Source organism: Myxocyprinus asiaticus, chromosome 28 (assembly GCF_019703515.2).
Source record: "Myxocyprinus asiaticus isolate MX2 ecotype Aquarium Trade chromosome 28, UBuf_Myxa_2, whole genome shotgun sequence".
Taxonomy (NCBI): Eukaryota; Metazoa; Chordata; class Actinopteri; order Cypriniformes; family Catostomidae; genus Myxocyprinus; species Myxocyprinus asiaticus.
In genome coordinates this window covers 17962744-17986126 of record NC_059371.1, presented here as the reverse complement: position 1 = coordinate 17986126, position 23383 = coordinate 17962744, and the positions used below count along the sequence as shown (strand labels likewise).

General features: G+C 38.7%; 2 protein-coding genes across 4 annotated transcripts; both read left to right on the top strand.

Moving 5' to 3' along the window:
- Positions 1-1285: 1285 nt before the first annotated feature.
- Positions 1286-15214, top strand: LOC127419435 (NF-kappa-B essential modulator-like). Of its 2 annotated transcripts, none has more exons than XM_051660816.1 (14): positions 1286-1666; positions 2236-2417; positions 2510-2802; positions 2928-2999; positions 4912-5091; positions 5528-5589; positions 5968-6070; positions 6770-6885; positions 13168-13320; positions 13426-13528; positions 13704-13847; positions 13951-14087; positions 14336-14406; positions 14569-15214. In XM_051660816.1, the coding sequence occupies exons 2-14, from the start codon at positions 2240-2242 to the stop codon at positions 14730-14732; spliced, it is 1776 nt and encodes a 591-aa protein (XP_051516776.1). In that variant the 5' UTR covers positions 1286-1666; positions 2236-2239; the 3' UTR covers positions 14733-15214. The 2 variants fall into 2 exon arrangements, with proteins under 2 accessions (XP_051516776.1, XP_051516777.1); XM_051660817.1 differs by having other exon boundaries at positions 1289-1666; positions 13426-13516.
- Positions 15215-17721: 2507 nt separating this feature from the next.
- LOC127419444 (translocon-associated protein subunit delta-like) lies at positions 17722-22580 on the top strand. 2 transcript variants are annotated; one of them, XM_051660831.1, is made up of 6 exons: positions 17722-17857; positions 18237-18355; positions 18450-18524; positions 21770-21859; positions 21953-22018; positions 22220-22580. In XM_051660831.1, the coding sequence occupies exons 1-6, from the start codon at positions 17806-17808 to the stop codon at positions 22322-22324; spliced, it is 507 nt and encodes a 168-aa protein (XP_051516791.1). In that variant the 5' UTR covers positions 17722-17805; the 3' UTR covers positions 22325-22580. The 2 variants fall into 2 exon arrangements, with proteins under 2 accessions (XP_051516791.1, XP_051516792.1); XM_051660832.1 differs by having other exon boundaries at positions 17725-17857; positions 18240-18355.
- The last annotated feature ends 803 nt before the right edge of the window (positions 22581-23383 follow it).

Here is a 23383-nt window from a genome sequence, read left to right as displayed (position 1 = left end):
AATGCATGACCATTGACGCTGGGGCTTAATTACTCTTTTCTCAATCCTTAGTAGTGAACTTTATTAGCTCAAACTAAATTTTTAAAGCCGAAAGGTCTTAAAGGAATAGTTCCTCCGCCACCCGGATTGAGGCAAGTCACAACGCCACCACGAGGATTTAGAGCGCATTGGGAATTGGGCACTCCAAATTGGGAGAAAAGGGGGAAAAAACAACAACAACAACAACAACAAAAAAAAACTCTCTCATCATTTACTCACCCTAATGCCATCCCAGATGTGTATGATTTTCTTTCTTCTGCAGAACACAATCCAAGATTTTTAGAAGAAGATTTCAGCTCTGTTGGCCCAAGCAATGTTAGTGAATGGTGACCAGAACTTTGAAGCTCAAAAAAGCACATAAAGGCAGTATTAAAATAATCCATACGTCTCCAGTGGTTAAATCCATGTCTTCAGGAGTGATATAATATGTGTGGGTGAGAAACAGATCAATTATATGTCCTTTTAACTTTAAATGTCCACCTTTGACCAGCCCCGACCAGTGGGTGCCGAAATGCATGAAGAATGCGAATCACCAAAAAACAAAAGTAGAATGTGGAGCTGAAAGTGGATATTTTTAGACTTAAATATTGACCAGTTTCTCACCCACATTAGATCACTTCAGAAGACGTGGATCACTTTTATGCTGCCATTATGTGCTTTTTGGAGCTTCAAAGTTCTGGCCACCATTCACTTGCATTGAATGGACCTACAGAGCTGAAATATTCTCCTACAAATCTTTGTTTGTGTTCAGCAGAAGAAAGAAAGTCATACACATCTGGGATGGCATGAAGGTGAGTAAATGATGAGAGAATTTTCTTTTTTGGGTGAACTCTCCCTTTAATGCATTTAGGGCAAACTTAGGTTTTCTATTTATATTATCTTATGACCAGAAATTGTTTTAACTTTATTTATTTATTTATTTATTGCCACAGCAAAGTATACAATGGTAGGCCTGTACAAAAATATAATAGTTTATACACAAAGCATCCATTGATTTATTATATATATATATATATATATATATATATATATATATATATATATATATATATATATATGTGTGTGTGTGTGTGTGTGTGTGTGTATATATATATATATATATATATATATATATATATATATATATATATATATGTGTGTGTGTGTGTGTGTGTGTGTGTGTACACACACACGTCTTCTTTGATTTTTTATTGACAATGTTTTCCAAGCAGGTGCTATAATCTTTGGTCTCTTGGAAGAAGTGAATGAAATTTGGCTTGGAGCCGGACCATTTCTTGTAAGTAGTTTTAACTCTAAACACTACTGGAAGCACGAATGACACTTCTGTCACATGTCTTCCCATAATTCCACTACCCGGAAGCTGCGCGCCGTGTGATTAAGCGCGGAAGTATCGCTGGGGAATTCCTCAACAGTCTGCACCTGTCCGAGCTTCTGTGGACACTTTTCATCTGATTTACTTGGTCGATCTTGATTTTGAGTTCCCTACCCGGTGAGGTTGATGATGTTGGCTGAGCTGAGCGCCTGTGGTTGATTATTAACCGGGCCGTGTTTGTTTGGCAGAAGTCATCCTCACAGCGGTCTGTGTTAGCACAGAGAGTTAAAACACTGTCCACACGGGTTAAACAAGGTAATATTGCATTCCAGTTATATCCTACGATATGTTTATTACAACATTTATGTATATCTGAACCAATTGAAGCGTGTTATTTTGGGGGTTTGAATCTCTGAAAGGTGTTTTTACACACTGATGCTAGTCGTGGAGTTAGCTAAACGCTGTCACGAGCCTGTAAACAAAACGTTGAGAGATTAAGTTCAAACTCTCGCATTGTCGAAGCATGTAATAAGTTATTTTAAAAGAAATCTGACGATGAAGTTTTAATGTCACCTTAAAAGTAGTCCTCACTGTTTCTTTCAAGGGTGGATTTGTCGATAGATAGAGAACGAATGGTGTAATTGTGTGAAATATGTATTTATTTACGTTAATACGATTTGGAGTCTATCCCAGCCTAGATTTGCCCTTTTAAGGCAAAAGTGCCTTTTTTGTTGTGTGACTAAAGCAGAATTCATCCTTTGTACATTCATATTGGACATTGGATTATTTAATATTGTGACTTGTGTTTACATCATCAGTCAAGCACTAATCTGTAGTAAATGTGAGCTTTGAATGTTTATTATGTGCTGTTTTCTCTTTCTTAGAGTCATGGTCCAGCCGCAGCTGTCAGGGGAACTGCAATGGGAGCTGATGGGAGAGGAAACTGTGGGGGCTGGAGGTCAGGGGTCACTGATGGCCAGTTCACAGGGATCTCTGAGGGTCCCACCTGAATTAGCAGGAAATGAGGTGGTTCATCGTCTCCTGACAGATAATAGCCAGCTTCGAGGTGAGACTACGACGTGGTCTGTGCAACTGATTTATTGAATACAATGCATAAATTCTGAATGTATAAACTTTGAATTGGTAAATGTTCCACAGAGGCGCTGAAGCGAAGCAATGATGCTCTTAAAGAGAGATGTGAAGAAATGGAGGGATGGCAAAGGAGGTCAAGGGAGGAACGAGAGTTCCTGAGCTGTAGATTTCATGAGGCCAGAGCCCTGGTGCAGCGACTGGCGCAGGAAAACCAGAGCTTGTTAGGGCAGCTCAACCAAAGCATCATTCAGACAGGATGTCAAAATATTGACATCTCTAAAGAGACTGGAAGTCAAGGTCAGGATCAAGAGCTGAAGTGTACCAATACAGAGAAGAATGTCCTCGTGGACACACCAGAAGTACGTTCCAATTTACGACCAGACAGGCTTTGAAAAGATTTTATTTCAATGATCATCAGTAACTTGTAGGAACCTGTCATTTTATTGAGAGGAAAGTTAATATCCCTTTGTATTTCATCTCACAGGTATTAAATGAAGCTGCTTTGACAGATCGAGCTGTAGGAGACACTGACAGACACAAAATGCCTCAAAGTTTGGTAATTGACCATACTTCTAGATATTTGTAATATGACAATGGGCCCTATTTCAAGAGTGCTAGTGCTAAGCACAGCACAATGTCATAAGTCAATGGGCATGGCCATGAAGTTTTGATATTTTCGTGCAAGCATGCACTAAGTTTAGGCGCAACTGGATTTGTTGAAATTGCGCACGCAAAGTGCCAATGGACTGGGTCAAGTGCAATTTAATTCTGATGTTCATTCGGTTAATGCACCGTCTGCATGCACAGATTTAATGAAGATTCAAATGAGAAAACATCCAAAGTGACTTTCAAGCCATCTGCTTCCAGCACCACCACTGAAGTGATATCATAGCTACTTTGCCGAGTTTGCATGTCTATCGAGAGGACATTTTCCTGCGCGCGCCGCGAGTGAGAGAGGGAAGAAGCACGTGCAGCCTGCGGTGAAATTAAACTTTGCATCTGCTCCAGATATCCTCTTTTTTTTAATTTATTTTTTAATCCCCTTTTCTCCCAATTTGGAATGCCCAATTCCCACTACGTAGTAGGTCCTTGTGGTGGCGCGGTTACTCACCTCAATCCGGGTGGCGGAGGACAAGTCTCAGTTGCCTCTGCTTCTGAGACCGTCAATCCGCGCATCTTATCACGTGGCTCATTTTGCATGACACCGCGGAGACTCTGCATGTGGAGGCTCATGCTACTCTCCGCGATCCACGCACAACTTACCACGCTCCCCGTTGAGAGCGACCACTAATAAACCACTAATTGTGACCACGAGGAGGTTACCCCATGTGACTCTACCCTTCCTAGCAACCGGGCCAATTTGGATGCTTAGGAGACCTGGCTGGAGTCACTCAGCACGCCCTGGATTTGAACTTGTGACTCCAGGGATGGTAGTCAGCGTCTTCACTTGCTGAGCTACCCAGGCCCCCGATATCCTCTTTTTTTTTTTTTTTTTTTTTTTTTAATAATATTTATTTATATGTAAAATGTGTAATGTTAATATGACAGTAATTTAAGTGCAGCCTCTGAAAAAATATAAAGCCAAATGTAAATGGGAAAAATATTAACCGACTAGTAATTTCAGTGTCGACTAGCAGCATCAGAACCATTTAGTTGACTGGTCTCGCACATCTCTAATCAGAACGCACTTATACTGTATAGTTTGCTCAACATTATTTGTTTGGTTCTGTCCATTTGTGAGATGTTGCCAAATCAGTGGCGAATGCTCATGCCATAATCGTGCACTGACGGGCACTCTTCTTCTTACGCTCTGCATCAGTTTGGTGTTGTGCTAATTTTACAGAGTATTAACCACTTTTAGTGTATGTATAATATCTTTGACTAATGTTCATTGTTAATCCCCCCCCCCACCATTTTCAGAAATTACCTTTAGGCCCTTGTCTTTGCGCATAACGCTTTGCTTTCCGTACTTTCGAAAATAGAGCCCCATGTGTCCAACTAAGTCATTTCTTTTTGTGTGTACGTGTATCATCAGTGGGTGACACAGAATAGTTTTACTAGTGCAAACTTCTGTGGCTCTTGTTGGGTCGTGTTGAAAATCACTTGCACCAGTGGATGCCTTTTTAAATGATAATGCATAGCACTAGTATTTTTGTTATATTTGAAGGCCAAGTTGCATCTGTTGCAGATTACTGTAGCATTTGTGTCATCTTTTTCAAAGTACATTTGAGCCACTTTGCTTTTTGAGTGCTCCTCACCTGCTGTATTTACAGACGTCCTTTTATAAATCACGTGGTAAGCGGATAGTCAACTACAGGCTGACTGTGATGACTTCATTACTTGGAGTTAACTGGTCTGTGCTGACCTGATACATTCTTTAAGCTGAGATCTGTGTTTAATGAGCTGGTCAATGGTAATTTGATATTTTCCTTCATCTTTTCCAAATCTTCCATCTCTCGACTCTTCAGCCTGCTGAGGGCTCTAATGAATTTCTAAAACTGCTGAAAAGCCACAAAGAGAAGATGGATGAAGGGATGAGAGCACTGAGGAGGAGGAATGAGGAACTGGAGAAGGAGAAAATGGAGAGTGAGAAAGAGAGGGAAAACCTTGCCGCCACCGTGGAGCAGTTACGCTCCAAACTCGCTCAGGTAGAACATTTTGTATCCGTATGTAATGCAGCAGTTAGATTTAGCATATGTGTATTTGATGTCTAAAAACTTTTTTCAGACTTAATGTAAATATGTATAAGGAAAAGTGTTTATTTTAGATATTTATTTACATTTATCACCTTTATTTTTCAGTTATGTGTGTAGTTCTGAAGTGTGTCAAATGAATTTGTATTCCATGTAGGGGCTCAATTAAAATGTGGTCATAAAAAAAAAAAGTCACTGCTTGAAATTTCATGTCAACTACCCATATAATATTCATTAACATCTAAGACTTGATTCTTTAATTGTTTTAAAAGTGCAGTCACTGCTTATATATCACCTCATAGGATGATATATAGCTGCTCTTAGTTGATGTCAGATCATTTTGGTTTTATTTGATGAAGTAACGGCTTTTTTAACTCCTCTTCCTCATCAGAATGTTGCTGTTACTGAAGATTCAGTCCAACAGACGTGCGCTCTAACTGTTCCTGCAGAGAGGTACTTTCACATGTTCAATTTACTATGATCTCTCACATTACAGATTTATAATGGCCTGATAATGCAGGGGAAAACTAGTTATACTTTCTCAACTCTGCATGCTAGGTAATAAATCTCAAGTGGTGTCCCTTTTCTAATTTAATATGAATGGTTTTGGATCTTTCTTCTGTCTTAATGCCTTAACTCATGTGTCTGCTTAGCTCTCACTTGGCTAAACTAACAGAGCAGCTTCAGGCTACTCAAGGCAGGTGAGGGGATCCGTATGTCTGTGTGCATGAACATCCAGACCCCTCATTGGTGTTGACATAGCATGGTGTCTAGATGTGAACTTGGAGGAAGCTGGGCACTTTATGGTGTTTCTGTCTTTTTGTGGTGTAGATACAGGGAGCTCCAGGAGAAGCTGGACTGCCTTCAGAAGAGCTCTTTTCAGAGAGACAGAACTGAGGCACTTCTCAAACAGAAGGAGAAGGACTTTGTTCAGGTACACAAGCACAGATAAAATGTTTAGCTCTGTTCGAAAACCTAGTGAGCTGCCTCACTATCTACAGTCTGCATAGGCAGCTACCCTCTAAGGCAGCATCCTAACCATAATGGAACCTCTTAAGTGACTGATCTGAAAAGGCCTACATACATAACTCTGTTAATGGTCACTCAGGTGCCACTTGAAGTGCACCAGAGGCTCGAGAAATGCTTGCAGTTGATTAAGTTTGTCGTAAGCTTGTTGCTAATTTAATGATGGAATACTCTAATAACCACATAATAATTGGTGAAATTGTAAATTCTTTTAAAAGTCTAAATTGTAATTAAAACAACAAAAATGGTTATTATAAGATGGAACTATTTGTATTGATACTCTCAATATTGAATTAAATATTTTGTAATCGACATTTCTCTTCATCCGCCATCTTGGATTACTTTTTTTTTTTCACTGTGTTTATGCGATGCTGCCTTAAAATTAAGTATCTTATAAGTCAGCATTATTTTGCTGCTTACCTTTTGGAACAGCCACGGAGCATCGAGAGTGTTACTATGATGCATTAAAATGCTGTCTCGGTAGACGGTTCACTTGGTTTTGGAAAGGCTTTTGTTTTATCTGGCAAATGCCACTTCTGTATATGTTGTGTAATGGCTGCAGTTACTGTAGAGTTGGATGAGTGAGGTACCGTCTTTGCATTTGTAGCTGACAAAGGACAGTGAAGCTCTGAGAGCTCAAGTCACGTCTCTTGTTGGTGAGCTGAATGAACGGCGAAACTGGCTGGAGAAAAGTGAAGCAGAGAGGCGACATTTAGAGGATAAGTAAGTGAATCACGACATCTTTGTGTATGTGTTTAAAGCAGGGCTATCTATAGGATATTCACAGATTTTCTTTCGCCAAGGCAATCATTGCTAACATATAGAGCAGTTGTGTGATCCTTCTTTATGAGAGCATTAAGGCGTAGATGATTTACCATTTCTTAAGAGTGGGCGACATACCGGTATACATGATAAACCGTTAGAAATTTGGCAACCGGTGTATTTTTTGATTATTTTCTGTATCGCGGTAATGCAAAATCGCCATCGTGACAAGAAATGTGCACCTCATTCTATTCACATCACATGTATGCGGTACACATTCTGTCGGATAAATGGAGGAGGAAGACGGAGCAGCATCAATTGAGACTGAGAGAATCAGAGTTTATCAGGTGGGCTACTGAAAATCTTTAATGACGTTCATCTTGCGTTCTAGTTAAATAAGCTGCTACTCATCTGACACACGCAGCTGTGTTTTACGTGATTGTCGTGCGTGTTATATGCAGCATGAAAGTGCCCACGAGTCCAGGCTTTACTGTTTGTGCTCCGCAGACAGAAGAGCTTAAAGTGGGATCACGCTACTCAATCCGGTTTCTCTCTATCGCAGCACAAAGTTCTGACCTGTTTGAATTCTACTGAGTTTTGAGTTTTTTACCTTAAAGTGCTATGGAGGAAGTTAAACATCTCAAACAGCGAGAGAGCCTGACATTCAAACCAACACTGATGAGGAAAATAGCTAAAACAAATGTGTTATGCACCAACAATTATGTGTCGTCTGCCATGCAGATTTTCTAAACTGCACATCATCATCCTTAATAAAATTCAGTTTGAATTATGCTAGATATTAATAGGAAACAAACCGGACATGTTTGCTTTCAGATATTCAAATATTCTCTACAATGATAACTTAAATCATTTAGAGCCAAATGAAGTGTTTTTTTTTTTATATATATACTGTATATATTTCTACATATGGATTATTTCCGTTGTTGCATTGCTTTCAGAAGATGTCAAGTTTCTTGAGGAAAGTTTATTAAAAAAAGTAAGAGAAATACTAGTCCACATCAGACTGAAATGTGGCATAATATGAAATTTAGCATTATGATAAAAATGTTAAAACCAAATTGTTTTTTATTTTACTATGTCAAGTTCCAAATAAAGAGATAATTATATGAGTACTTAATTAAATGACTAGATTATTCAGAAATAGGTATTACAATATGGTTATTTAATATATAAACCAATTTTTTTATTGATTTAAAATATATATATATATATATATATATATATATATATATATATATATATCTGTATTGTGATGAAAATGATTATTATCGTGATATAAGATTTTGGTCATAACACCCACCACTAGCATTTCTGATTTTAAAGCTGCTCTACGTAACTGTGCTCTCTAGCAGCATCTGTGGTTGAAATTTAAAATGGCAAGCAATTTGCAGAAGAACAATTTACGACCGTCATGTTTAGACTCTGCTCCTCTGGCGGATTAATCTAATGATTTGAGCTTATTGCCTGTATGTGATCATGACTAGAAGATATTCAGAGCCGGAGTCATAATGTGCTATTTTAATGTTGCTATTATTATGTTAAACAATTAAACATTTAAAAATGAAATATTACTTGCTTTGGTGAAGATAAATAACACTCTATTTTACATATTTTGAATAAATGAATTTTACACACATAGCGCTTTTCTGACAGTATGCTCAAAGTGCTTTTATATTGATAACAAACAACCATCAGTTACCATCATATTTTAATATGATTATTCAAGTGTTTTATTTACTATTGTTTGTATTGTATGACATTCATCAGTTTAAGAGGTGAAACTTGTGATATGGCTGATACAAGTTCAATGGAAGACAGTATTATTTTTACATTATGTACAGCCCAGTGTTAATCTCGTCAGTGAAATCACTGACGAAAACGTTCGTTAACAGGTTTTTTTGATTTCGTCAACAATAATGACGAGATGAATAAGGTGCATCATGAAGATTATTAAATTATTTTATTAAAGCATACTGTTGAAGAAAATATGATGATATAAATGATACTGCAAGATATTAACAGTGCAAGATATAAACAGAAGAAGAAACTTCTTGAGAATCTGCATATAGAAGAAGATATTAGATATGTATTCTTCTAATCCAGAGGTCTCAAACCACCAGCCTGAGAAAGTTTCATACGGCTGGCATGAGTGTTAATAGTTTATCCACAAATACATTTTTACATCCTGCATTTTGTTTTGGTCTTTAATGTTTCCTGTAATTCTCTTAAAGGATTATTAATCTATAACCTAATATATTCCACATGGTTTATTACACATTTAACAAAACAAGATTGCTTCCATCATGATCTACGGAGCTGTCTGTACTGGAAGCATCCAACCTGATCTCATGAAAATTCGTACATATTTTACGAGTTGGCTATTTTGTATGATTTCGTGCGATTTCGTTCGTATAAAGTCGTACGATTCCATAACAGGCAAATGCCCGGATGTGTAATTCAGAAGCGTGAATTCCACGAACAAGGCATTAAAGACATGCTTATTAATATTATGCCCTTACCCAAACCACTTATCTAATCCCAAGTGATCAGTAGTGTGTTTAAACATGATAGGAAAGTTTTGTGTGTGACAGAAGCAAGTAACTGTCACGTATTAGATGGAAACAATGTCCAGCAACATCATTGGTTGTGGTGAAAATCGTACGAATTCATACGAGTGCAGTCGTAGGATATCATACGAATCTGCCAAATCTGGAAAAGTCATACGAATCCTTATGATTTCACTGTGAGAGTGTGTTGATGTGACGAGCGTTCAGGTGTCGGCTGCTCCTTTTCTATTTTTGATGCACTCTACAGCTACTCAAGTCACTTATTTTGCCCGTCCAACTGAACTATAATTTCATTTTCAAATATGTGTAAACTTATTGCTTTGTAAGTTATGTCCTTATATGCCTATATTTAAATAATGTCTCGCCGTTACATCAGCAGCTCGTGATGTTTCCCGACTCTCATCTCTAAACGGAACTGCTAATTCCAATGGGTCTGCCATTCTCATGAAATACAATATCAGGTGTCATTACTCCACTAAACATGCAGACCAGTCTGCTAGGTAGCTGTGAGGGAGAGATGAGTCACTCAACTCCAAAAACGTCTGTCCACCATGCATCAATAACTAACACTATTAACTGAGCGCGATTCACTGGCACGCTCTGCCTCTGCATCAGTCCAAAGTGCCATGGCAAAAGAAATATTTCGTTGTGAAATTTAGGGTGACTAAAGATCCTCTTTTTCACAGACATGTCCTCTTTTTCAGATCCGAAAAAAGCCTCTAAAGTCGGGATTTCAAAACTACCTAGAAATATGTAGGATGTATTTGTCTTCATATTGATGTGCTTTCTAAAGTTAGGACTATTATATATTCTGTGTATTTCATACTGCGCATCAGTTTTCACGTGTTTACGTGTCCTTATGTGATTTCTCTCACTCACTTGCTCTCTGTGTGCGCTGTGTGAATAGAACACTTGCTTCATCAGACTCGCGCTTAGTGTATTATTAACTGAAAATATTGAATGTTTTGAGACATCAATTATACTGCATATCAGGGAAATATGAGGGGAGAAACAATCCCTGCGTCTCTATTCACATACTATCCATACTAAATATTATCTGACAAGCACGTCAGCCAAAGGAGAGTTTTTCCTAAAAACAATTTATCCTCAGGGAAGTTCGCCTGTGTGTATATGTGTATAATTTTATATATATATATAACATACATATACACACACACACACACACACACACAGTTGAAGTCAGAAGTTTACAAATACAAAAACTCTACCTGCAAACATTACCTGTCCTAGGTCAGTTAGGATCACTACTTTATTTTAAGAATGTGAAATAATAGTAGAGAGAGTGATTTATTTCACGTTTTATTTCTTTCATCACATTCCCAGTAGGTCAGAAGTTTACATACATTTTGTTAGTATTTGGTAGCATTGCCTTTAAATTGTTTAACTTAGGTCAATCATTTTGGGTAGCATTCCACAAGCTTCTCACAATAAGTTGCTGGAATTTTGGCCCATTCCTTCAGACAGAACTGGTGTAACTGAGTCAGGTTTGTAGGACTCCTTGCTCGCACATGCTTTTTCAGTTCTGCCCACAAATTTTCTATTGGATTGAGGTTAGGGCTTTGTGATGGTCACTCCAATACTTTGATGTAACACGGTTCAGGATGGGCAAGGAGGCGGTGGGAACTGGCAGAACAGAACTTTAATGACATAAATTAACTTAAAGAACATAAACACACACACACTGCGGCCATCTGTGTCTCTCTCTCTCTCGAACTGGCACCTCTGGCTCATTGTTATCCCCCTCCCAGCTGATTAGGACAATTCAGCACCGGGCGTGTGTCCTCACGGCCCGGCCACGCCCTCCTCCTCGTCACACTCCTCCACCGCTTTATGTACTCCCCTCCCTTCCTGGAGGGAAGGTGTTGCCCTTCCGGCCGTCCTTCTGCCGGAAGGTCTTCCCCGCCTCTCTGGAGCCCTGGGAAAGACAAGGGGAGGGAGAGGGAAAGAGTGAGAGACAGAGAGGAAAAACTCGCTCACCGGTTCCCAGACATGCCGTTGCTTGGTTCTCAGCCGCCACTCTGCAGCCTGGCGGACGACAGATGCTCCTACCCTGGTGGACTGCAGCGAGTCCTCTGACCCCTGGTGGACGGTAATGGCTCCTCCACTTCCTGGCAGATGGCAGCGGTTCCTCCGGCGGCCGGCAGCGACTCCTCTGTCCCCTAGCGGATGGCTGCGGCTCCTCCGCTTACCAGCGGATGACAGCAGCAAGGACTCCACGACAGCGCATCCTTCCTCTTTCCCGGGTTTTGGCACCAATGTAATGCGGTTCAGGATGGGCAAGGAGGTGGCGGGAACCGGAAGAACAGTCAACATAACTTTAATGACTTAAATTAACTTAAAGAACATAAACACACAGACACACACACCCAGCGGCCATGTGTGTCTCTATCCTTACCTCTCGAACTGGCGCCTCCGGCTTGTTTTTTATCCCCCTCCTGGCTGATTAGGACAATTCAGCAAAAAGTAAGCTCTTTGTCCCCATGTGCACTTGCAAACTGTAGTCTGGCTTTTATGGCGCTTTTAGAGCAGTGGCTTCTTCCTTGCTGAGTAGCCTTTCAGGTTATGTCGATATAGGACTCATTTTACTGAGGATATAGATACTTGTCTACCTGTTTCCTCCAGCATCATCACAAGGTCCTTTGCTGTTGTTCTGGGATTGATTTGCGCTTTTCGCACCAAACTACGTTCATCTCTAGGGGACAGAATGCGTCTCCTTCCTGAGCAGTATGATGGCTGCGTGGTCACATGGTGTTTATACTTGCGTACTATTGTTTGTACAGATGAATGTGGTACCTTCAGGTGTTTGGAAATTGCTCCCAAGGATGAACCAGACTTGCGGAGGTCTTGGCTGATTTCTGTTGATTTTCCCATGATGTCAAGAAAAGAGACAGAGTTTGAAGTTAGGCCATAAAATACATCCACAGGTACCACGTTACACCAGTTCTGTCTGGAGGAATGGACCAAAATTCCAGCAATTATTGTGAGAATCTTGTGGAAGGCTACCCAAAACGTCTGACCCAAGTACAAACAATTTAAAGGCAATGCTACTAAATACTAACAAAGTGTATGTAAACTTCTGACCCACTGGGAATGTGATGAAAGTTATGATAATAATAATGATAATTCTCTCTACTATTATTCTGACATTTCACATTCTTAAAATAAAGTAGTGATCCTAACTGACCTTCAACAGTTAATTTGCATTATTACTTAAAAATATTAATAGAAATCTCTGCTTGGCATATTTCATAAATTGAAATGTATATGTAAAAATATATGTAGGTGCTGTTAATTATTTTGTATTGTTGTACTGATAGAACAGCATATAATTTAAAATAAAATTATTAAACCATTCTTCATGTGGAAAGCAAGCCTTAATTTATCTAGATTGTTACTGGTTTTAATTCTTACATTAAACATTTTGAATCTACTTGGTAACAATGGCTGTCTCCTTTTTAGGCCAAAGCAGAGCAGACACTTAAATATCAAGATATATTTTGAATTTTGTCAAAATGCTGAACAGTATTGAGATATAATTGTATTGGATATATTGCATAGCCCTTTGTTTTGTGCCAGTGTTGTATATAAGAACGAGCTGCTGTAGCTACAAGGCCTGTTTACTGTACTCTTCCAGGCTGGGCAAGAAGACAGAACGCTTGCAGATTTTAGAGAGAGAGATGGAGCAGCAGAAGAAGCAGCACAGTGTAACGGTGGACAATCTTCTCCTGCAGACGCAGAACCTGGAAACTGCACTGAAGAACGAGCGGCTCATCATTGTAGAGGAGAGGTTAGTTCTGATGACGGAGAGGCCCATACCAAAGGCAACTTCCCTTTTCTTCATTGTTACAGGTGTAACACTGACACACAATTCCTGTTTTTCTTCCTCATCCAGGAGGAAGTTGGCCCAGCTCCAGCATGCATACACATGCCTGTTTCAGGATTACGACAACAAACTTAAAAGTGAAAAGCAAGCTAATCACCGGGTTTGTGATTTGGTACATTTATGAAAAAAAAGAAGCTTAAATGTTTCCGTATTTCACATTTACATGCCTCAAACTAGAAAACTTTGTCACTACTCTGTTTGTGGTGAGCACCATTCTAAATAGGACAGTGCGTGGCTTGTGAGTATACAGATGTTCACGTAAAGTTTGTGTGGTATTTCCATTGCAGGGCGGAGAGGCAGATACTCTGGCTAACAGGTTAGCAGAGGCAGAGAAAGCTCTCGCCCTGAAACAGGATCTCATCGATAAACTCAAGGAAGGAACTGAGCAGCTGAGAGCTACTTTAGAGACTATACCAGTGCTAAATGCTCAGGTGAACACTTGCATACCATCATCAGAAACATGCTTGGACTTCTCCAGTCATGTTAAGTCATTCACTGTTGTAAAACACAATTACAGAAATGTTCTTTTCACAGGCGGAGATCTATAAGATGGACTTCCTGGCTGAGAGGGAAGCCAGGGAGAAACTGCATCAGAAGAAAGAGGAGCTGCAAGAGGAGCTCACAAAGGCAATGGCCGAGATAGACAGACTCAAACAGGAGGGAACCTCACGGTACGAGTTGAGAGAGGGTGAAAACCTCAACGTTCGTTTACTTGATATGTTTCTGCTGTGTGAAGCTTTTACTCCTGTACACTGCTCATAACCTTTATTACAACACGGATGACAAAACTGCTTCTAGATCAGAGTAAAAGTGGAAACTTGGGAACTTGCGATCTTCATATCCAGTTAGAGAATCTTGTAATTTTTGTCAAGTTTAAGATTTATATTTATATGGGTAATATGTGCTTGTTACCTCACAGAGCTCGCATAGAGGAGATGCAACAGAGGCATTTGGAGGACTACAGACCTCGACCACATCTGCCACCTCCAGGTGGTAAAACATACACCAATCCATGTTTTTTCATTCATTACTTTTTTCCCATAAGGGGTCTATGTAATTGTTTGACAGAAGTAATATAGTCTTTGATTTAGTGCATTATGGCATTTCTACTCTTTACATTGTTTGGGGTCTGAATTTGAAATGTTTTTCAAGCACCCTTCCAAGGAGCAGCCATGTTCAACCCAGCCCAACCTCCGTCTGCACGCAGAAGAGAAGACGATCAAGACGAGCTGCCTGATTATCGCTGCCCCAAATGTATGTACAAGGCACCAGATATGGACACCCTGCAGATTCACGTCATGGACTGTATCCAGTGAGAGGACTAGATGTTCAGGTGTTCTCCTAGCATCAGTTTGAACTCTTACAGTGACCAAAAAACAAAAAAAACATGCCCGAGACAACAAGACAAGAACAATCTGTAGACGTTGAACATTACTTCTGCTGCAGAGTGACTTGTTAAAGTAGACACATGGCAGATATTTTTATCTTTGTGGTTATAGTGCTGCCACAATGTTCTAGTAAGCTCATCTGTACTGCCTTTCTGTGACCGCATAGTGTAATGTACTTACTGCACGTGTGAATGTTTGTGTCTGCTTTACGTCTGCACACATCTGACAGTGACCATGTTTCCTTTATACCTGTGGTATTTGTTTCTCTGTATGTATGCACTCTTGAGGATTCATGCTGGCCTGTATTAATATTGTGTATTATCAGCCAAAGTGAATATGGAAAAAACAGTTTTGTACAGACTATTGTTATGGATAGATTTAAAGAAATAAAAGTATGAATATTATTAGCATCTTATCTAATTTGTTTCTTCGCACATACAGTGGCCCAAAAAGGTATTTCCGCACTTAAAGCTGAAGTGTGTAATTTCTGCGCCACTGAACATGCCTTCTGAATAAACCCCCCGTTTGCAGTTTATGGAAGAGATAGTCCTGCCCCCAACTCTCACCATTGGTTGAGTCAATGTTGCTGCATCGGACTGGAGAGGTCGCTCAATTTTTATAGCACCACAGAGATGTGGTGTTTACTTATACATGTCTGCATACTACTGTGGGATAGGAGAAAGTAGTTTAATGCAGGAAACGTTACACACGTCAGCTTTAAGGGACACTAAAATTTGGAGATGTAATTGCATTCGATAACAAAATTACAAACCTAGTGTAATTTGTTTTAAAGAAAGATTGCACAAGCACATTTTTCAGGCAAAACATTTCTCAAATATAAGTTTGTTAGGTTTAAAAACAGTACCGGTAAAACAAAACAGTATACACTACTGGTCAAAAGTTTTGAAACACTTGACTGAAATGTTTCTCATGATCTTAAAAAATCTTTTGATCTGAAGGCATATGCTTAAATGTTTGAAATTAGTTTTGTAGACAAAAATATAATTGTGCCACCATATTAATTTATTTCATTATAAAACTAAACGTTTATTTAAAACAAAATAGTTATTTTATGGATGACTTGGACCAAATAATAAAGAAAAGCAGCCACTAAGTGCCCAACATAGATGGGAACTCCTTCAGTACTGTTTAAAAAGCATCCCAGGGTGATACCTCAAGAAGTTGGTTGAGAAAATGTCAAGAGTACATGTCTGCAAATTCTAGGCAAAGGGTGACTACTTTGAAGATGCTAAAATATAACACAGTTTTGATTTATTTTGGATTTTGTTTAGTCACAACATAAATCCCATAGTTCCATTTAAGTTATTCCATAGTTGTGATGACTATTATTCTATAATGTGAAGAAAAATAATTATAATAAAGAATGAGTGTTTCAAAACTTGACCGGTAGTGTATATATTCTTCAACAATAAAGATAATGAAGAAAATTTAGTGGAACATGTCCATAGTTAATGTGATGAACTACACTTGTATGAGCCTAAAGGGAACTGAGTTCAATGAATGGCAAGAGTTAGTTCTGGGAAAAGTTATAAGTAACATTTTTTGTTTGTAGATCACACTTTTGATATTTTGTCATCTAATGCAATGGCATTTTTACATTTTTATTTGTTCAAATACTTTTGTCTCACTGTAGAAATAATTCCCAGATTATTGGTAAGAAGTGGAGTGCAGACATTCGAATGCAACCAGAAATGTCTACATTCGTCCCAAAGATTTTCATAAAATTCTCATTTATTGTCATCATTATTATCAGTAAGTATCAATGTAATCAGGGTTGGAAATTAAGGGAGGCTAAGTGTGGGGGCATTTGGAATTCTTCTGTTTTATTTGTAACATCTGATATAGTTCTTAATATTTTATTATAGTTCTAGTTATACATATTATGGCATAAAATAGTTTGATTTAATTTTAGGGTAAAAGGTAATACATTTTCAATTTTGACATTTTGTATTAATGAAATGAGTAGTCAACTGATGAGACATGAAAAACAAATATACCCTTATAAACATATAAGAAAATTCCCCTGAAAAACAAATTCAAGAGCAAATATTGCTCCTTAATAAAAGTTCATTTATGACTGAATTTAATTATCATTATTTCCAAGCCTTAAAGGGATAGTTCACACAAAAATGAAAATTCTCTCAGAAATCTTCATGCCATCCCAGATGTGTATTACTTACTTCTGCCGAACACAACCAAAGATTTTTAGAAAATGATCACAGCTCTGTAGGTCCATTCAATGCAAGTGAATGGTGACCCGAACTTCGAAGCTCAAAAAAGCAAATAAAGGGAGCATAATGTATGACTCCGGTGGTTTAATTCATGTCTTTAGAAGCGATATGATAAGTGTGGGCGAGAAACAGATCAATATTTAAGTAATTTTTATCTATAAGTATCCATTTTCACTTCTACATTGTTCTGCTTTTGTTTTTGGTAAGTCGCATTCTTCTGGCATACTGGGTGGGGAGGAGAATTTATTGTAAATAAGAACTTAAATATTGATCTGTTTCTCACCCACACTTATCATATCACTTCTGAAGACATTGATTTAACCACTGGAGTCACATGGATTACTTTTATGCTGCCTTTATGTGCTTTTTGGAGCTTCGAAATTCACTTGCATTGAATGGACCTACAGAGCTGAGATATTCTTCTAAAATCTTTGTTTGAAGAAAGAAAGTCATCCACATCTGGGATGGCATGAGGGTGAGTAAATGATGAGAGAATTTTCCTTTTTTGGGTAAACTATTTCTTTAATGTGTTGACCCAACTTTCCACATTGCTTTTTCATCTGTGGACATGAACGTCACTATAGACCTGCAATACCGGAGGGTTTCAATAGAGGTCGCGTTCCACATCACACACGTCATTATTTCTTAGAGGTGACGTGTCTGTCTGTCTTTCATTGGGTGGACGGTCGTGTTTGGTCCTTCTCTTTCAGGTTCGAGTGAGTGGAGGTGGATTCAAATGCCCAGGGATCATGATGCGATTTATAGCAGCTATTCTTGCTCTTTTTGTGAGCCTTAGTGCAGGTAATTTGCAGTTCTCCGATAATCTTTCCATTAATGCGACATTTGCAACATTATTCGAGGCAAACAGCTTTGTAACTTACGTGAACTCGCTGATCGCACAGACTGCTAAAGGAGGTGTCGCAAGCTCATTTGAATTGGTTCCTGGTTAAGTCATGTTTATCCGTTTTTAATCGCTTGCTGATCTGTATAAATACTGTAAGCTGTAATGCGTCCGAGTTTAATACATTTAAGTTAATTCAGCGATCAACTTCTCATCCATTCATTCATTTGAAAGGCTGTCGATGGCTAGCTTGCTAAACGGACATATGTTGTAAACTGTCTGACACAGAGCTTATTCTTCGAGGATTTTAACAGTGATCATTTCTCTCTCTCTCTCCAGCAGAGACTTGCACAGACCCCGTCATTTCCCCGTCTTCATACACGACGACAGACGCGCTCATCTCTTCGGAGACTGTATTCGTCGTTGAGTTGAGTCTGGCGTGTGCAGACGGAGCACAGGTGAGAGATGCTGACATGTATTCATGTAGAGAGCTGATACATGTATTCATTGTTACTTAGTACATACATATGAAGCTTCTCTTTTGAATTTTAGAGTGTTGCCCTGTATGCAGATGTCAATGGCAAACAGTTTCCTGTGACCAGAGGCCAAGATGTTGGTAAATACCAGGTGAGTTCCCTCTTTTTTTTCTTAAAGGAATATTCCGAGTGCAATACAAGTTAAGCTCGATCAACACCATTTGTAGCATAATGTTGATTACCACAAAAATAATTTTGTCCCTAATTTTCTTTAAAAAAATGTCTGGGTTACAGTAAGGCACTTACAATGGAAGTGAATGGGGCCAATCTGTAAACATAAATATATTCAAAAGTATTCCTGCAAAATGTAAACAATGTGTGTTAACATGATTTGAGTGTGATTAAAATCATTTACTAACTAGAGGACTGGGACGGTCCTCAGCTGGTTCAGGTCATATCTAGAAGGTAAGGGTTACTATGTGAACATAGGCAACTATGAAACTGAGTGGACATCCATGACGTGTGAAGTCCCACAAGGCTCAATACTTGTACCACTCCTGTTCAACCTGTATATGCTCCCACTAGGCCAAATTATGAAAAACCGAATTGCATACCATAGCTATGCAGACAATACCCAGATCTGTCTAGCCCTATTGCCAAATGACTACAGTCTCATAGACTCTCTTTGCTAGTGCATTGATGAAATTAACAGTTGGATGTGCCAAAACTTCCTTCAGTTAAACAATGACAAGACAGAGGTCATTGTATTTGGGTTCAAAGGTGAATACATACCTTGACTTCAAGGGCCTAAAGACAAAAAAAAAAAATCAAGAAATCTTGGTGTCATTTAGTAGTCACATCAAAGCAATAACTAAATCAGCCTACTATCATCTCAAAAATATAGCCAGAATTAGATGTTTTGTATCCAGTCAAGACTTAGAGAAACTTGTTCATCACCAGTAGGGTGGACTACTGCAATGGACTCGTAACCGGCCTTCCCAAAAAGACCATTAGACAGCTGCAGCTCATTCAAAATGTCGCTGCCAGGATTCTCACCCGAATCAAAAAATCTGAGCATATTACTCCAGTCCTCAGGTCTTTACATTGGCTTCCAGTTACATTTAGAATTGATTTTAGGGGGCCTGGGTAGCTCAGTGGTAAAAGTCGCTGGCTACCACCCCTGGAGTTCGCTAGTTCGAATCCCAGGGCGTGCTGAGTGACTCCAGCCATGTCTCCTAAGCAACCAAATTGGCCCGGTTGCTAGGGAGGGTAGAGTCACATGGTGTAACCTCCTCGTGGTCGCCATAATGTGGTTCGTTCTCGGTGGGGTGCATGGTGAGTTGAGTGCAGATACCGCAGTGGGTGGTGTGAAGCCTCCACATGCACTATGTCTCCGTGGCAACGCGCTCAACAAGCCACGTGATAAGATGCGCTGGTTGACGGTCTCAGACGCGGAGGCAACTGAGATTCATCCTCCGCCACCCGGATTGAGGCGAATCACTACGCGACCACGAGGACTTAAAAGCTTAAATTGGGAATTGGGCATTCCAAATTGGGAGAAGGGGGGGGGGGGAGAATTGATTTTAATTACTCATTTATAAATCACTCAATAGCCTAGGACCTAAATACATTTCAGATATGCTTGTTGAATATAAACCTAACAGACCTCTCAGATCATTAGGATCAAGTCAGTTAGACATACAGAGGGTTCACTCAAAACAAAGTGAGACAGTTTTTAGCTATTATTCCACCCGCAGCTGGAACCAGCTTCCAGAAGAGGTTAGATGTGCCCCAACATTAGCCACCACATTTAAATCCAGACTTAAAGCATATTTGTTTAGCTGTGCGTTTTCTGACTGAGCATTGTGCCACACTTATTGATTTCACTGAATCATTTTGTTTTTGTCTTTAATTATTCTATTTTATTTTTTTTATTTTATTTTTATATAACTTACAATTTTTGGTTATCCTCCGTTTAATCAGGGAAGGCTAACAACAGTTATGGATGGTGTTAACAATTTAATATTCTTTTTCATATTTTATTTTTATTCTTATTTCATGTTCTTAAGTGGTTTTATTTTATGTATCTTGTATTTTCTTAAAATGTATATGTAAAGCACTTTGAACTGCCATTGTATATGAAATGTGCTATATAAATAAACTTGCCTAACCTTTACTGTGTGAAGTTGTATCCAATTTTACAACCTTGTTGCCATGACACTGTAATGCCGTAAACCCTAAACCCCTAAAATGACCTTAACAGTGTTGATTTAAACAACCTTACAGCTCAAATAATACAAGTGTTTTAACAGGAGGATTAATTTAAGTGCTTTTATAAAATTAGAAGCTATAAAATGTCTGTGCTTAAACTCTCTCAATATTGGCCCCATTCACTTCTATTGTAAGTGCCTCACTGTAACTTCGATTATTAAAAAAAAAAAAAAAAATTACAAAAAGGAAAATACTAATTTACTCTCCCTCATGCCATCCCAGATGTGTGACTATCTTTCTCCTGCAGAACACAAACAAATATTTTTAGAATATTTGAGCTCTGAAGGATCATACAATGCAAGTGAATAATGAACAAAACTTTGAAGCTCCAAAAAGCACATAAAGGCAGCATAAAAGTAATCCATTTATTGCAGTCTCTAGGCACGATCATGATTTCAAGCTCGATTATAATTCCTAATGCTCTGTGTATGCGTCAAGCACCAGGAAGTGTAATTGAGCGTGAAATCATGATCGTGCCTAGAGACTGCAATAGCAAGATATACAGTTAAAAAGGAGACGTATTTTGTTGTCTGTTCTCACCCAAAACCGATTGGATTACTTCAGAAGACCTGGATTTAACCACTGGAGTCATATGGATTACTTTTATGCTGCCTTTATGTGCTTTTTGGAGCTTCAAAGTTTTGTTCATTATTCACTTGCCCTATTCCTATGATCCTACAGAGCTGAAATATTCTTCTAAAAATATTTATTTGTGTTCTGCAGGAGAAAGATAGTCATACACATCTGGGATGGCATGAGGGTGAGTAAATCATGAGAGAATTTTCATTTTTGGGTGAATGATTCTGTAGAGCTGAGGAGGGCGGGGCCGGGCTGGAATGAGACACACCCGGTCCCCAATCAGCCTGATGGGGCGCGCGAGGGATAAAGGCGGCCGGGGACGACAGTTCGGGAGAGAGAGAGAATTACAGACAGCTGTGCTGTGTTTTTAGTTGTGTGTTTTTGTTTAGTAAATTATTATTTAAGTTGTCAAGCCGGTTCTCGCCTCCTCCTTTCCTCTAAACCCCCTTACAGATTCCTTTTAAAGCTAATTTTACACTCCTAACCAAGTCTTGTATCACACCTCTTCACATGGAATTAACTGCATTTTTTTTTTTTTTTGTCTAGGTCTCATGGAGTGTTCCTCACAAGCAGGCCAGCTCAGGCACATACCAGGTTAAATTCTTTGATGAGGAGTCTTATAGTACTCTAAGAAAGGTATGGGTTATGTGTCTTTAATGGATTGGAAAAGAATGCAGCTGAGACTATGTTTTGTTAATTGTGCTGATGAAAAATATTGAATGGTTTCAGGCTCAGAGAAATAATGAAGACGTTGATGCCATCAAGCCTTTGTTCTCTGTCAATGTGGATCACAGGGTGAGTACACATACTGATCTTCAATGTCAACAAAGTCTTGCAAGACGCAATGATTAGAGCCATAAAAACTAAATTCTAAATTCCACTTCCAAATGTATTTCACCACACACATTGTATTGCTATTCTAAATGCAAGCAATTGTTGCTTAATCTTTATTTCTTTCTCATCTTTGATCCTTTTCAATGTGTTTATAAATTACAGGGTGCATGGAGTGGTCCCTGGGTGTCCACAGAGGTCTTGGCTGCACTGATCGGCATTGCGGTGTACTACCTGGCCTACAGCACCAAAAGCGCCATCCAGTCTTGAAATCACCAAAACAGATGAGATGAGAAGGAAGTCCATTTTCCACCATTCTGTCATTTAATATGCAAATTTAACTGCTGTGTGTATCTTGGCTCACTCACGGGACAGTTTTGTTGCAGGGTTTGTGTAAAAGTAACAAATACGGACAATAATGATAACAGCCAAAGTGTTTTTTTCTTTCTTTTATTACAAAAATTGTCAAGACTTACAATTTTACATCTGTGCTATTAATATTAAACCTCAAAAGAACAAAGACTGATATGAATTGTGTGTGACATCATCATGGTCCAGTTCTGTATTTTGAATTGCCCCAAATATCAGTGAAATTCATTGAACATGGGAATACATTTCTTTTCTGGAAGGGCTTCTGACTCCTATTTATTTTTAAATTGTAAATAAAGTTTGTTTACCATTTTTACGCTCTCAGCAATGTGAAAGATCAAACAGTTTAGTTTATAAGATACTGTAATTAATTTATAGTCATATTTAATAATATACAGTAAAAGTTTGTGCTTTCACTTCACTGTTTGCATACGATTTTTACAGATTTGCAGTATATTGTACATTTGATATTTTTGGCATAGTTTGGTTTACACCCCATAACCTCAATTGCTCCAACTTCTATCTATCTACATACATCCTTAAACTTAACTTTCAAACTTTAAGCTTTTAAAAAATATTGGCCAGGCTTTCTCAAGCCAACATAATGTTTGTCTTGAACTAACTAGAAGTTACTAAGCCCTTAGTGTGAACTTGTGAACCAGCTGTGCGTAAGGTTTCACTTAAGTTGAGACGTAAAGTGAGAGGGGGTAAGATTTTACCCCTACTGGGTAAAGTTCACACTAAGGGCTTAGTAACTACTAGTTTGTAACTAAGTCAGTGCTTAATTTGGTTGCACCACCTGTTCTTAAGGCAAGACTTAACTAGTAGGTCATAAGCTCTCCGTAAAGTAATGTGTAGTCACATAATATGACGTTTATCTGTATTTATCCAATAAACATTCTTCATATTTGTACACAGAAGTGTTAAAAAGCCGTGAATTCAGTTTGATCTTGTTATGGT